The 15,670-nt window shown below is 36.8% G+C and overlaps 1 protein-coding gene across 1 annotated transcript in view; it reads right to left on the bottom strand.

The window, feature by feature from the left end:
* LOC148019089 (aquaporin NIP1-1-like) overlaps positions 1 to 12,364 on the bottom strand; it is a 17,479-nt gene extending 5,115 nt beyond the window's left edge. Inside the window, exon 1 of the mRNA XM_087701301.1 lies at positions 12,239 to 12,364. Within this exon, the coding sequence (XP_087557427.1) occupies positions 12,239 to 12,364 (126 nt within the window). The remainder of the gene's footprint in view (positions 1 to 12,238) is intronic.
* Positions 12,365 to 15,670: the final 3,306 nt, after the last annotated feature.

Below are 15,670 nucleotides of genomic sequence, written 5' to 3'. Positions count from 1 at the left end.
GCAAGAAAATACTAAAATAATATGATTTTTCAGTAAGATTTTGGGCATCAAAGAACTCCCATAATGTAGGGTCAATATGGTAGCATTTATAGAGAAAATCCCATACCTACTACCAATCCCAAAATCCTCACTTATCCCTCCTTTAATGTTGAAAGAAAAAAATACAATTTTGGGATAGCACTTAGCCCACATGGAGATGGTAAGTATGCTGAAAACATGCCATGAAATGCATCAATCCCAAGTGATCAAAATTTTATCCTACCGGATATAGTGAATTACAAAAAAGAAAAGGGCCTATGTTTTAAGTGTATGGATAAGTACACAGAAAATCATGCCTCAAAATGCCCTTACAAATAGCCAAGGTCAATGTTCATAGCATGTACATCATGGGAGATTTAAATGCTACAAATACCATGGCATATGCTGAAAATGATGACTAAGAAAAGAACCTATAGCAAGAGTAGTTCTATGACCCATCAGATGGGTTTCCCTTTGACCTATCGAAGCAATTGCTTTGCCTTGTGAACCCAATTGTATTATCTCTATTACACCCCCTCATGCTTCCACTTCCATTTGCTCTATCTCTATGGATACATGGAAAAGCTCTAGGAGCCCTAGCACACTATGCATTCAAGGGAAAATCAATGGAAAGAATGTATTCATCATAATGGATAGTAGTAGAACACACTTTTTTCAATAAATCAACCATTGATAGGCTGAAATTTTTTCCCAAAGAATTAGAACACCCCCTCAAAGTTTGAGTGGCCACAATGGTGATGAGGAAATCAATGCACATGTATGCTCTAAGATTAACATGTGCTAGTTGAAAATTATGTGGCATCCATTGATCTAATTGCACTAGAAACGGATCCCATTGATGTTGTCTTGGGTTGTGAGCGGTTGAAATATTGGGGAAATTTTTTTGTGGACTTTTCTCCATTGTACATGGAGTTTATCATGGAGGGGCAACTCATTTGATTGGAGGGAGCTCATAACCATATAGATTTTTGTCTTATTATTACAACAAAGCAGCTCAAATGGGAGTTTAAGAAATTTTCACATATATTTGCTTTGCACTTATTGAAGGTGATCACATATCAGTCCTCAAAAGTGGCCAAGGATTCATCATTGAACACCTTACTAGAAGAGTATAAATATTTGTTTTAGATGCCTACAGCCTTCCCTCCTAAGAGGCAAGTGGATCACCCCATTGATCTAGAGCCCCATTCTAAGCCAGAAACAGATCCCCTTATAGACTCTCAAAGTGTGAATGCAAAGAAGTTGCAAAGCACGCCAAGGAATTGCTTGAGATGGGGTTTATTGAGCTTAGTTATTTCCCTTATGCATCCCCAGTCTCTCGTTAGTTAAGAAAAAATATGCCTCTTTCTCAATGTGCATTGACTAAATAGACATAAACAAAATTATGGTCAAGAACCGGTATCCTATCCCCAAGATTGATGACTTGCATGATGAGTTGAAAGGGGCAAGATACTTTACTAAGATTGATTCAAGGTCTAGCTATCATCAAATATACTTGAGAGAGGGTGATGAGGTAAAGATGATGTTCAAGACTAATCGTGGCCTTTATCATTTCTTAGTGATTTCTTTTGGATTGATGAATTCCAACCACATTCCAAAGCCTCACGAATAAAATATTACACCCTTTCCTTTTTAAATTTGTATTCATATTTTGTATGACATTATTCTTTATAGCAAGTCACTAGAAGAGCGCTTGGCATATGTCAGAAAGGTGTTTGATATCTTGAGAGAGCATATTTTATCTAAAGAAAGTAAGTGTCTATTCATGCTGATATCAATGGAGTACTTGGGGCATATTTGTTGACAATAGAACATTATGCTTGATTTGTGTGCCCAAAAGAGGCTTTCCCATAAGTGGCTTTGTATGAAAGAGATGACAAATTATGTATGCTCAAAGAAGATATGTTCAGAATCCCATAAGCACAGTGAGGGAGGGTGGTACTATCCAAAAGCTATAAAGGCATCTACTCACTCATTTCAAAGTAATGGAACTATTAGTTTGAGTCATTGTCAGTGTCATCCTATCATTGTCCATCTTACACAAGAATATGTTTATGAGTCCAAGCTTGCATCTTGGAACCTAATTCACTTGTGTAACAATTAGTCTATCTAAGTCTATGTCATCATGGGTTGTGTATTCATCTTCCATCCTCCATAGCTCCTGCCACGCTCTAGATCCATGCTTTTCACATGGTATTAGAGCTCAACTGAGCATGGCATAGCTCCATACATTGCTTCTCTAGTCTTTCTTCACCTTTGGTCATCTCTCTCCAGCTCATGACTCCATTTTCAACTTCACCTTCATCTTGACCTTGTGTCTACCATAGCCAGCCTATACCCACCTCTGTTTGAGCACTTAGATCTTTCAAACCAGAGCATATTTCTTCAATATCTCTGCTGGAGATCTCTCCCTTAACTCCCTAGGTAACTTCTTGTCACATCAAAGGTTGACATTTTCACTGTTTCTTCTCACTGAAGCTATCAACAGTTATTTTAATCACTGAGCTACACTCTCTAAAGTTCACTGTAGATCTGGAAGTGCTCGAGGAAGCTCAAAAGTCATCCACAAAGTTTGTGAGAATCGACAAACAAGAAGCAGATCAAGCACCGACATCCAACACTAAGCTCAAAAAATAGTATCCATTGATACTCAACTAGTGTCAATTTGACACTGACCTTCTTGCGTCTCTTGACACATTGAACTACAACTCTTTTGTTGGTTATTTGAAACTAATCAACATGGCAGATCTTGAGCAAATAGCAAAGTTCAATGGAGAAGGCTTTCATGCCTAGAAGGAGAAGACCATGGACCACCTTATGTAGAAGGACTTATGGGATCTATTTGAGGAAGAGGAGGAAGAAGAAGAAGAAAGTGAAGATGGAAAAATCCTTAGGAGGGTCCAAAGCCTGAAGAACCAAAGTCCAAAGAGTGGAAAAATATGAATAATAAAACTCTAGGAATTATTGCATGGGGATTATCTGACGATGTATTGCACCATATCTCTAGCATCAAAGATGCTAAAAAGGCTTGGGATGAGCTTCACAAGATCTTTGGAAGTCAAGCCAAAAACTCTAAGGTTAAGTTGTTAATGTAGTTCTATAAGCTTGAAATAAAAGGTAGCACTTCAATGACTATGCATATTAACAAATTCAAAATTCTAGAAAATCAACTTTCCACTCTAAAGAAAACAATAGATGAAGATGAAGCCATTGATATACTCCTTGCTAGTGTAAACCAGGATCCTTATGAAAATCTTGTTTCTACTCTCAGCAATGTATCTAATTTGTCATAGAAAGATATTGAGCACTCTCTTCTTGATGAAGAGAATAAACAGAAGAACAAGAATGCAAAAGATGGTGTCCCATCATCTAGGGAAAACCTCTTATACACCAAAGGAGCTGTTGGACCTAAAGGAAGAGGCGGAGGATTCAACTCCAACAACAAAGATCGGATGACATGTCCTTATTGTGGTAAGACTAGCCATATAGGCAATGAATGTTTCCACTATAAAAGAGCACAACATGTACAGAATGGTAACCATCATCAAAATCAATTCATGAATGAAGAAGATGAAGAAGATGCTTCCACTATCAATAACAACTCTGACACATTGTTTTGAAGAAATTATTTTTCCTATAGTGGAATTTTGTTTCCCTTAGTGTATTTTCTTTGTAAAACAAAACCCTTGCCAAAGATGTAAAGTTTCAAGCTTTAACTTGACTAGGCTGCCTATGAGCTAGTCTCACAAGCCATGTCATCATGTAGGGGGGGCAAAAGCCATCAAGTGTAGAAACTCATCATTTGAGGGAGGGTGTTGAAAATAGCAAATGACGCTTGATATGTGTGCCCAAAAGAGGCTTGCCCATAAGTGGCTTTGTATGAAAGAAATGACAAATGATGTATGCTCCAAGAAGAGATGTTCAAAATCCCATAAGCACAGTGAGGGAGGGCGGTACTATCCAAAAGCTATAAATGCATGTACTCACTCATTTCAAAGTAATGGAACTATCAATTTGAGTCATTGTCAGTGTCCTTGTCCATCTTATAAAAGAGTGTGTTTATGAATCCAAGCTTGCATCTTGGAACCTAATTCACTTGTGTAACAGTTAGTCTATCTAAGTCTATGTCATCATGATTTGTATATTCATCTTCCATCCTCCATAGCTCCTGCCATGCTCTAGATCAATGCTTTTCATAATATTGTGAGCGAAAATAGCATATAGGTTGTCCCCAAAAAGGTGCAATGTGTAGGGAGTATCCCACATCCTCCAATACCACTCACTTGCATGGTTTCCTTGATCTATCATCGTTCTACTGGAGATTCATCAAGCATTATCCCACAATTGCAGTACCATTGACATATTAGTTGAATAAAAAATCTTTTTTTTGGGATGCTATAACTAATGGCAGCTTCAATCAACTAAAAAAAACGGTTATCTCAGCCCCTATCATGTATGCCTGACTTCTCAAAGGATTTCACCATTCAGTGTGATGGTAGTTCTAGGGTTATAGGTGTTGTTTTGCTACAAGAACATGACGTGATTGCTTTTAAGAGCCATAAGCTTGATGAGAAGAAAATCCAAATGAATGTTTATGACCAAGAGATGTTAGTTATCCTTCATGCTATTAAAAAATGGCTCATAACCTCTATGGCAACCAATTTAGAATGAAAAGTAACCATCAAATCCTCAAGTACTTTCTAACTCTATCTACTTTTACTCCTAAGCAGAGAAAATAGGTGGAAACCTTGCAAAATTATGATTTTGGCATCTCTCACACTAGGGGTGAATATAATGTAGTGGCTGATTTACTCTCACAGATGTGAGCATGTAGAGTGTCATCCATATCGGCATTACATAGTCACTAGATTGAGAAGCTTTAGGAAGCCTACTTGTTGAATGAAGAACTTAGTGAGATATTTCAAAAACTACAACATGGGGTAATGGAAGAAAACTCCCAATAGCAGCTTAAGAATAGACTCATATGGTCCATTACACTTCTCCCTTCACATAGAAGATCATGGAAGAGATGATTTCATGCCCCACTGTTGGTCACTTAGGTGTTTTCAAGACATGATACGATTGCCAAAAGTTTTCATTAGAAGGGACTATGGAGGGATGTCAAGGTTTTTGTGTCTAGCTGCATTCCGTGCCAATAGAACAAAAAGAGCACTCTTAAACCAACTGATTTATTATAGCCCTTGCCTACCCTTGAGGAAAAATGGATGCATATCACTATGGACTTTATTACAAGCCTACCCATAACCAAGAAAGGATGGAACAACATATATGTAGTAGATAGGCTCACCAAAGCTTCCCACTGTCAAGATTGTGGGAGAGAAGGAAGGAGTCTCACTTGTAGCTTTCTTGCTTGCACAATGGGGGAATACACACAAAGATGGAGGCTGAAAACAGTTTTCCTCTTCTTAGTTGTGTAAGCCAAAAAAAAGTCTCATACAAAGAAATAGAAGAACCCTATATATGGGTCTCAAACCAAAGACAACTAACTAAGGTGGCATACTAACTGAGCCACGAACTAGAGTAGATAAGGATAGCTATCATCTAGCTATTATTCATGGGCAGTGTACCAACCGCATCTACAACTGACAAGTCGGTGACATAAATGCACAACGGTCACCCTGGCATATCACGAGTGGAGCTCGATATCTCAACACCCACTTTATCCCTATCAAGACTCTGTACATAGCATCTCTAGAGAATGTCTAGACAATAGCTATAGGATGCAAATGTAGTAGAGAGATGAGACAGAAAGTCAAGGAGGCAGCCCCATAGACACTAAACATAGCCTAGGGAGGAGAGAGCATATCAGAGCAACAACTTCAAAGTGCAAATGCATCCTCCAGAAGGGTGTGTGTAACTAGGCGACAAAAGGGATCAACAAAATGCCAATGTAGAGTAGTTGCCAACAATGAAAGAGCTTTCAAATACAGTCCCAGCAAGGATGAAGGAGACAAAGGCTATAATCAGGTGCTAGATGGTAACAAATAGCAAGGGAAGCTTTGACCGTTATGTCCTCCACAAACGGGGTGTGAACAGCAAAGATACGGCTTTTGAAGCTTGCAGAAATGAGATAGAGGGAGAGTGGTGGGTTGTATGTCTATTTATAGAAATTTTTTGGCACTCAAATTAGGGTTTTGCATGTGGGTCACATTAACTCTCTAGGATTGTGTTTCTTTTTAAAATAAGAAGGTTTCTTCATTAATTAAACGTATTTTGGGGTTGTTTAAGTCAAGCTAATGAAGTTTTAGCTCAACACCCCTTCTCAAACCCAAAACTAAGCCATGCAAAATAAGCCCTTTTGTTTATTTACTTTTACCCAAGGTATCCCATCTTGAAGCAACCACGGCATTAGGCAAAGACCAAGACTACATAGGTGATGGTTATCTTACCAAGGGAGCCCAATATAGCACCCTAGAGAGGCTAGGGCATTGGACACCAAGGATTCTCATCGGATGCCGACGAGCATACCAAATAATACAAAGGAAGATGGAATCAACAATGGACTTTTTTTTCAGGTTTTGTTTTAATGTATCACAAGATTTAGCATTAAATGAGAGTTTCAAATTAGTGTTCGTCCCATTGAGTCAATGTGCCCCGAAGTATGGGAAAGAAGGATGGATAGGCCCACTACCTTCATAAAATAGTGTATGCCATGATAGCCGCTCATCCTTACATAGCATTTGTAGTGGGAGTTGTGGTTTGCTATATGGTTACACCTAGCAGATGGCATTGGGATGTCGTGAAGGGTATCATGAGGTACCAAAAGAGAAAAATAGCTATATGCATATGTTATAGTGGCCAAGATACAGGAGTCCTAGGATATACTGACTCTAATCATGCAAGACATGTAGATAGTAGGAAGTCCACCTCTAACTATGTCTTCACCTTTGCTAGATGTATTCTTTCTTAGATCTCCAAGGTGTAGAAAAGCATGGCCTTCTCTACCCAAGTGGTCAAGTATGTTGTAGCCACCACTACGGATTATAAGGAGGCTCTCTAGTTAGGCCTTCAAATCTTGGTATTATTGATATGATCCCTACATTGCATTTGGATTCTATGAGTGCTATTCAATTAGCCAAGAATCTAGTCTTCCAATGCCAAGACAAAGCTCATTGAGGACAAGTCCATTGAGCTTGTCAAGATCTCTAGGCATTGGATGAGATGATGTCTTTCCTCATCCTATTCTACTTATGTACATTTGTACTTTGTCACTTTTCTCTTGTTCTCTCCTAATTATAAGCACATTCACCGTTAAGTGGGAGGTTGTTGGGGGTAAAGGCACTTGTGCCTAGCTGCTTGTGTATTAGTTACATTGACAATACCCACACACACATGCACTGCAGGTAGCAAGCGCCCATCATTGTCACTTCATTCTTTATTCTTTCAATGACATTTGAATAAGGGGAGGTCAGTCACATAGTGTGACTATTCGAGTTCCCACATCTTACTTCCACTTTGGGCTTACTCCCTTCACTTCCATGGCTTGTTCTCTCTCTTTCTCTCTCTTCTTGCTTCTCTCTCTCTCTCTCTCTCTCTCTCTCTCTCTCTCTCTCTCTCTCTCTCTCTCTCTCTCTCTCTCTCTCTCTCTCTCTCTCTCTCTCTCTCTCTCTCTCTCTCTCTCTCTCTCTCTCTCTCTCTCCTTTACACAAGCATTATTATGTACTTTCTATATGATGTCCTATAACAACATTTCTAGAATGATGTAAAGTATACTAAAGTGTTTTCTTGGCCATCAATTTAGTTATGGCCTTTTAAAAATGTACATTTTAAATTATAGCATATAGAAAAGCAATACAAGTTAGGTCACACCCTCCATCTCAACCACAATTATTATCCCTATAACAAGTGGTATTCCGATTAAAACATGATTTTATTCTCCAACTTGTTACAAAAATTGAAATGCCAAAAACAACATTTGATAAACAATACACACATGCCGCATTAAAAAACAAAGCCAATGGATCTATAGCCCAATTGGATTAAGCATGGGGTGAGTATTGCACATGTGTGAGTTTGATCCCTAGGTTTCGCTTCCTTAGAGGCACTAATCTATTTGCATCTAAAATAGCCAAACTAAGAAAATACTTCTTGCTTTTCATGAAGAAGAAGGCTCAATACATTAGCGAGATGATCAACATTTATGCCATTTCTAAAAGCCTTGAAGGAATATTATGTAGGTAATGCCTTGACTACCAAAGTTTGAAAAGGCCTTGACACCAAATTTTGAAAAGGAAATGCTATGTGGATTCTTTCTTTACTAGCAAAGTTTGAAAAGGCATTGACATCAACCAAACACTTCAACATAGGCTTGCCAAAAGCTATATATTGTCCATATGTGTAAAACCAATGGTTATGTTTTCATTTAGGAATACATTTATTCCCTTTCTAAGGAAAATTTCATAGATAATCAATGCTTGTATTCACTTAACAATTTTTTTTAGGATTTATGACCTTAATGCAAGCTTTTATAATGGGCTTAGATTAGACTATAACAGAAAGCTGCAATAGTTGTCCACCATAGATGTGCATTTGTGGGTGTGCCTATAGTCACATCCATATACATGTCCAACATCGCATCAAAAGTAAAACTTATCCATGCAAATAGATGTGTATGTAGATGTGCACATTTGGTGGTGATGTGACATTTAACCCAACAAATAGTTTGTGTATTCATTTTCTATTATGTCATGTGAAGATAAAAGGAGAGAGAAGAACATGATGCATGCCTTCTAAACACGAGATGAGCTTTTGTTTTGCATAGATAAGAGAGAAGCTACTACTAGTAGTTCTCCTCACAAGAACAAGTTGTTTCTTCTTCTCCTTACGAAGGATAAGCTTTTTTTTCTTCTCAAGAATAAGATATTTTTCTTCTCTTCTATTTTTATTCATTCTTTACTTCTTGCTTGAAGATTGTTGATGTTTCCTCTCTTGCTTCCATATTTCCTTTGATAGCACAAGAGAGACAAGTGAAGGACAATTTTGTGCAATACCAAAGGAAGATGCCAATTGTTCTCCATACTTAAAATAATGCATTTTCCCCCTTCTAATCTTCTTCTTTTGCCTACTTGTCTACTTGTTTCTCTTTCCTTAACTTTCATGAAAAACTAAATGTGTATGTTTTCTCTCTTTTGTGTTTTGTTTCTGTGTATTGTTTTATTTGTGGAAGGATTGCTTTGCTAGTGGCATGCCATTTCCTTGTATTGCCAAGTGAGAGATAAGCTTGTGTTTCAAAGATTGTACTATGGGAGTGTGCCTATAGGCACAACTACCATTGTGATGTGCTATTAGATGCACAATAGGATATTTAAAAATGAAAATCTTTTTTATGTAGTTTAGCCTAATAGCCTAGCTAGTTTAAACTAAGCTAGGCATAGAGCTTGAGCATACGATTGGGGTGAGCTCATGTTAAACTAAGCATAGCCTATGCTTATACTAGGTATACACAAATGCATTCCCAGAGCCTAGGTTGTGCTAGTCCATGCTACACATATGCATTGGCTAGGGATAGATATATAGATGTATAAGCTAGTCCAACCTAGGCATTGGCTATGCATTACTAGCATTACGTTACATCCCGAGGGGGTTCACCTATAAGAAATCATCTATATAACGTGTGTTCAAGGGATATTAAGAAATATCATTTCTTTACATGCTATAAGGCCTTAAAATGATCCCTTTTACTTTACTAAGCTTATGGCTTTTTTTCAAATTATAATTCAAAAAATACCTTTTGTAAATATAATCTTGTAAATTTTACTAAATATAATACACTTTCTTTTAAACTCACGAGGTATCTTACATGTTTTATAAGGTGGACTCCTCGAGTGTTACATATAATTATGATATGTGTAAACTTACCTTTTTAATATTGCAACACATATGTAATGTGTAAAGTTTTGATAACAGCATGCGAGGTTGTATTTAGCTATGTATATGTAGAGGTCTTATGTATAAATGGGTAAAGTTAGTTCTTTAGATTGTAGTGGGAGCAACCTTTCTTTGTGAATCCATTGTGTGTATCTATGGTAAGGTTTTGGTAGGAATAAGAATAATAGAGCTAACTGTTGCAAAATTACAACTCCAATTGAGCTCAGTGATTCTTCAAACACTAGAAAATAGCATGTCCACATTTCGGTTTTTAGGTACATGTAATTTGTAGACAATGCATGTCTAGGTGTGGGTCTCGAGAAATGCAATTTTCTATGTTGAGACAAGCATGTAAGTTTTTGGTAGTTCACAAAACACATCTTTTCCCACCCATAGCTTTATTTCCTTATACTGATGGGACATTTCACTTGACAAGGAGGAGCATAGTAGAGGATACATGGGATAACCAACTTTTGTAGCTTGAAATGTTGATGAATCCACCGAAATATATTCAATCAATTAGAGCTTGTATCCAACATCATGACTATGCCAATATCCTCTCTTCTTATTGCTTGCAGTAGCCTAAGATTTCATTCTTGTTTTACTATTTCTTAAAAGCATAATTGAAATAACCCCTCTTAATCAATGCACATACTATACTTACATATTTGAAGGTGGAACATTCAATCAATGTTTAAAATATCCATATTACTCTCTTTAGATTACAAGTGTTACAAATCCATATTGATTATATTGTAATTAAACTAAAGTCTATGATCATAACAATGTTGAACAACTCATAATATTGGGGAACAAAATGTCAGTCTAAAAACTTCAACCCAATGAAAACTTATTTATTACCATCATTTGTCGAGGCTACTATGCTCATAAATGCAAAATATTAGGTTGAATGTCTTACTCGTATTTTTGTGAAACCAATTCAATATTCAATATTATCATAAAGATTGAGGATTCAACTTCCATGATGAAAAAGCTTGGAAAACATGAAATTAAGTAGTGCAATGGCTAATGCTACTTAATACTAGGTGAACTTGAGATTTTTTTCTCATTTGTAGTTTTGTAAATCTTTTTTTCCTTCTCTATCATTAGAATGCCTTTAAGATATGAAGGTTTTAACTTGCATGCCCTTACTTTGTAGGATTCTCATTAAAATTTGTGGTTTACATGCCAAGAGTAGGGTTTGAACGAAATTTGAGAGCATTGTTGGGCATTCTTATAAGCAATAGAATAACATTTGTTCTTATGACTTTCTATATCTCCTTACTAGTATAGACTATTTTCTAATTGATAGACTTGATGAAAATTCTATTTACTTTCTCTCGTCTATTTCTCCGCTCTCTGTCTCTTCTTCTTTTTCTTCACCTCTTCTTAAATTTCCAAACCATGATTTCCATCTACAAGAAAGTCGCTTTTTTATGAAACCTTTGGCATGTAATAATCATTCCTCTTCCTTTTCATCATCATTATCTTTCCCTTCCTCTTACTTATTGATGATAATAATCATAACTAACATATTTGGGATCTTTCTTTCTTTTGACATTATCACATTGCCCAATTAAAGAATGACTAGGGTAAACGAAGTAATAAAGTGACCCACCCAAATTTAGTGATAAGTTTGTGGAAAAGATGCAATATTTTCTTTGATTACTTGATGCTATGATATTACAAATTCCTAGATATTAAATATATGTTTTTATAGGGGTCAAAGTACTTGAGACATCTAAGGTTTTAGTTTTCTTAATACTATAAAGCGTCAAGCAATGCATCCTTTAGTGTCATTATATTGGCCTTTGATTATCAAACTCATGATTTATAACTATGTTTACTTGATAAAAAGATCAAGATGCTCAAAGTATTTTTACGTGATTATAATTATGAACTATAAATTTTCATTATAAAATGATAAACATAGATAAATAAATAAGTATATTGGCCTTTGATTATGGAACCTATGCTTTTTTATAACTAGGTTTACTCGATGGAAAGATCAAAATGCTCAAAGTATCTTTATTTGACTGAAATTATGATATATAAATTTCACCTATAAATTGATAAACATAGATAAACAAATAAATATATTTGCATTTGATTATTGAACCGGGGATTTATGACTAAGTTTGCTTGATAGAAGGATAAAAATGCTCCAAGTATTTTTATGTGACTGTAATTATGACGTATAAATTCCAATTTTACAATAATAAACCTAAGTAAACAAATAAGTGAATAAAATGTAAACAAAATATATAATCAATAAATAAAAGTTCAATTATGAAATATAATGGGGGCTAACCTTTTGGGGGATGGTGGGCGTCGAGCTGGCGATGGGGCGGTCATCCAGAGTCGGCGTGGCAGCAGGCGATTGGGCGCTCTTGAGGCTGAGAGGAGGCAAGGGATCAGCTGACTGGGCCGGCGCCATGGCATCAGATCAAACACAGATATACTGATGGTAATGATATGATCAATAATGGTTGATCATCAGCATTGATCAATCAGATAATTATTCTCATCATATCGATGGTGATAACTCTCAATTCAATCAGATAATTCTTATCATACTGATACTGATATCTCTGATCAGTTCAATCAGATAATTCTCATCACGGCGCTGATGCTGATAATTGTCAGTACTGATAGGTGAATCGATACTAAATCATCCTGAATATATTACTGATACAGTCGCTGATGCGCCCACTTAACTAGGACTAATCAGTATACTGAATATCATGATATCATGTCGCTCTTCATTATGAGAGCCGAACCGGCCTGCTCCGCCTCACACGTTATATATCTATACGTACACACACACACACACCATAATTATATATGCACACAGGTGACAGTACCAGCTAGCCTTGCAAATATATTCATGGGTTATAGTTATTTACTAGCTGACAATCGTGACGATAGATATTGCGCGGAGAGAAAGAGGCGAACAATTCTGGTTGATTCTTACAGTTTATGTTAAAGGATGGTCCAATCCTTTGATCGTCATCCTCGGCCTCTCAGCCTCTCATGACCAGCATTGCTTTGTCGCCTCTTTTATTAGAAATAGCTAATATCAATAAACAGTCTAAGTAAGTATGTATGTATGTGTGTGTGTGTGTGTGTGTGTGTGTGTGTGTGTGTGTGTGTGTGTGTGTGTGTGTGTGTGTGTGTGTGTGTGCACCCACACAATGGATCAAGAACCTCTTTCATTTCTCGTCTTTATTGATGGCTACAAAGTTCCCACATTACATTCGTCTATGGGAGTTTCCCTATATATTGATAAATAATGAAGCAATAGCCATATAACTCTTCCAAAGCTTCCAAATTAATGCATATGAGGGACCCATGCATTAAAATTACACGGTTTTTCTCTCTCCACTTCTCAAATAGCAACAGTTTTTTCTAGAAATTCATTATTTGGTCAGCCTACTATTGATTTCTCCATCTCTTGCTATTTCAATGGCCATTCGCAACCAAGACTCTAGAATTAGACAATGGAACACAAAAATAGAGTGGTTGATAAAAGTTAGAAAACTAAATAAGGTTTTCCTTATGAATCCAATTACTTTTTAAATTATGTGGCCACTTGTACTAAAATGATGTGGATAAAAATTTATAGAACATCCATAATGATATATCAAAACTTGCTTAAAAGTCTTGCACTCATTCTATAGAGTATTGTCATGCACCTTTTGAGAGCATTTAAAACCCCTTTTACATATTTCAAGCACTTTTCAAAAGCATTCTCATGTCATCCTTGCAAAATCTTGAGAATTCTTGCATCTTATCTTCAACCCTTAGATTATTGAAAACCACTCTCCTAATCATTGACCAAGGTCTAAAGTCTCTAGCTCTCAAAGGTCATATTGTCTCCCTTGTTGCCTATAGTAAGGCTTGTTTGCAGCTTATTGTGCTATGAAGGTTGGCTTTATGCATAACTTTCTCAAAGCACGTCCATGTCTTGCTCACATGAATGCACACACAAAAGTTGTGGAGTACTTCTTCTTTTTTACCATAGGGAAACAAATCGAGCTCAGCTACATGAGCTTTTCAATTCTCTTCTTAGTTGGGAGCTTTTGGAAGAGCAATCTCAAATCACTCTCCACAAGATGACATTATTTCTATCTAATGGCATATAAAGCCACATCTTCTTGCATCTCCTTAACCAAACCTTTAAGGAATGTTACAAAAATGTTTGGACTAGCCATATTTGAGTTTATATATATATCTCATATCCTACTATTGAAATTTGACTTTACTCTTAAATTTGAGCAAGTGAACCTTCCTATTCATGGCCCAAAATGATAGCATTTTTCTCTTGCTTGGAGAGGTGGGCTAGGCCTCCTTTATTTTTTAGAAATCCTCCTACAACCATCTCCACTCTCTATCAATAAGGTTAAATTCATATTTGACCCTTTCATAGGGCTTCTAGATTAACCCTACTAGGTCGCACAGGTCAAACAAGATTCCAACACCTTTTGCAATGATCCTTGTTGCATGCCTTGACTTATTTATCAATAGGAGATCATGATCTTTGTAGGCATCTTGTAGGACCATATGGATTTGAGCAAGCAAGGGTCACCTTCACTATCTCTAACCTAGTTGGCTTGATCTATGATGTTCATCTAGCTATTACCAATAGCTTTGATCACACCCAATCCTTGTATAACCAATTTGATTTTTGTGCTACTCTCTTGAGCTTGAGATTAACTTTAGCCACATGAGTCTCTTATTCTAATAAAATGCTTGAATACCTCAAAGCACACAATTGGTCATCTTCCATTCTCTTTAGTGGTGTGAATACCATCACCTTTGCCTTGTCTGCTATGAGATATTTCAACCCTAGTCTTGTGATGCTCTTAGGGATCACCACAACTAATCCTTAGGTACACACTTTTTGTTGTCCATGCTACTCCAAAATAAATTAAGCCACGAAGAGTATCTCAATGTTCTAGCATGGTTGACATAATGACAAAGCCCATAGCAAATGTATATGAGGAGAGAATATTCTAAACCACTGAAATTCTCCCCACAAACCCCATGTATGTCCACCCCACCCTTGCATTTTTTTTGTCTTGTCAAGTAGCCACTCAAATCTCTTCTCAAATGTGACCCCCACACCTAAGGAACACATTAGATACCTTGTCACATTGCTTGACTTGAACTATGATATGGAGCCTAGCATTCCAACCAACTAAGGAGGCAAATATCATGAGAGAAAGAGAACCCTTTTTTTAATAGGGATGATTTTAGACCTTGAAGCAATTGAGAAATCTTCATATACCTCGAATACCACTCTAACACATTTCTCATTATCTTCTAGTAGATTGGAATCCGCATTAGGGAAGTATATTCCCTTGATCTTGCTCCAACCTACCATACACAACCCTAATGAGTGCCTCAGTGTAGTATTGCAAAGTGTAGAGGGACTAGTGGACAACCCTATCACACCAATCTTTTTGACTCAAACCCCTTAGGTAAAAACCCATTGATGGGCACTCTTACAATTGCATTGTAGAATAAGGCTTGAACCATCTACCAAATCCTTCAATAAATCTCACAACTTCTAATACTCAAATCATGAAGCTCCAAGAGCATAATATGCATTGCTCATTACAAAGTCAATTAGGGAAAGGAAGTGCAAGATGTATTCACTTAATGACTCATGCATCACCTTATATAGTGTATCAACATTGTGAAGAGAGAGAAGAGGGTAGAGAGAGTGAAGAGAGGAGAG

This window comes from Lygodium microphyllum, chromosome 20 (assembly GCF_053477565.2).
Source record: "Lygodium microphyllum isolate KBCC chromosome 20, Lygodium_microphyllum_v1.1.10, whole genome shotgun sequence".
Taxonomy (NCBI): domain Eukaryota; kingdom Viridiplantae; phylum Streptophyta; class Polypodiopsida; order Schizaeales; family Lygodiaceae; genus Lygodium; species Lygodium microphyllum.
This window is presented reverse-complemented; position numbering and strand designations above follow the sequence as displayed.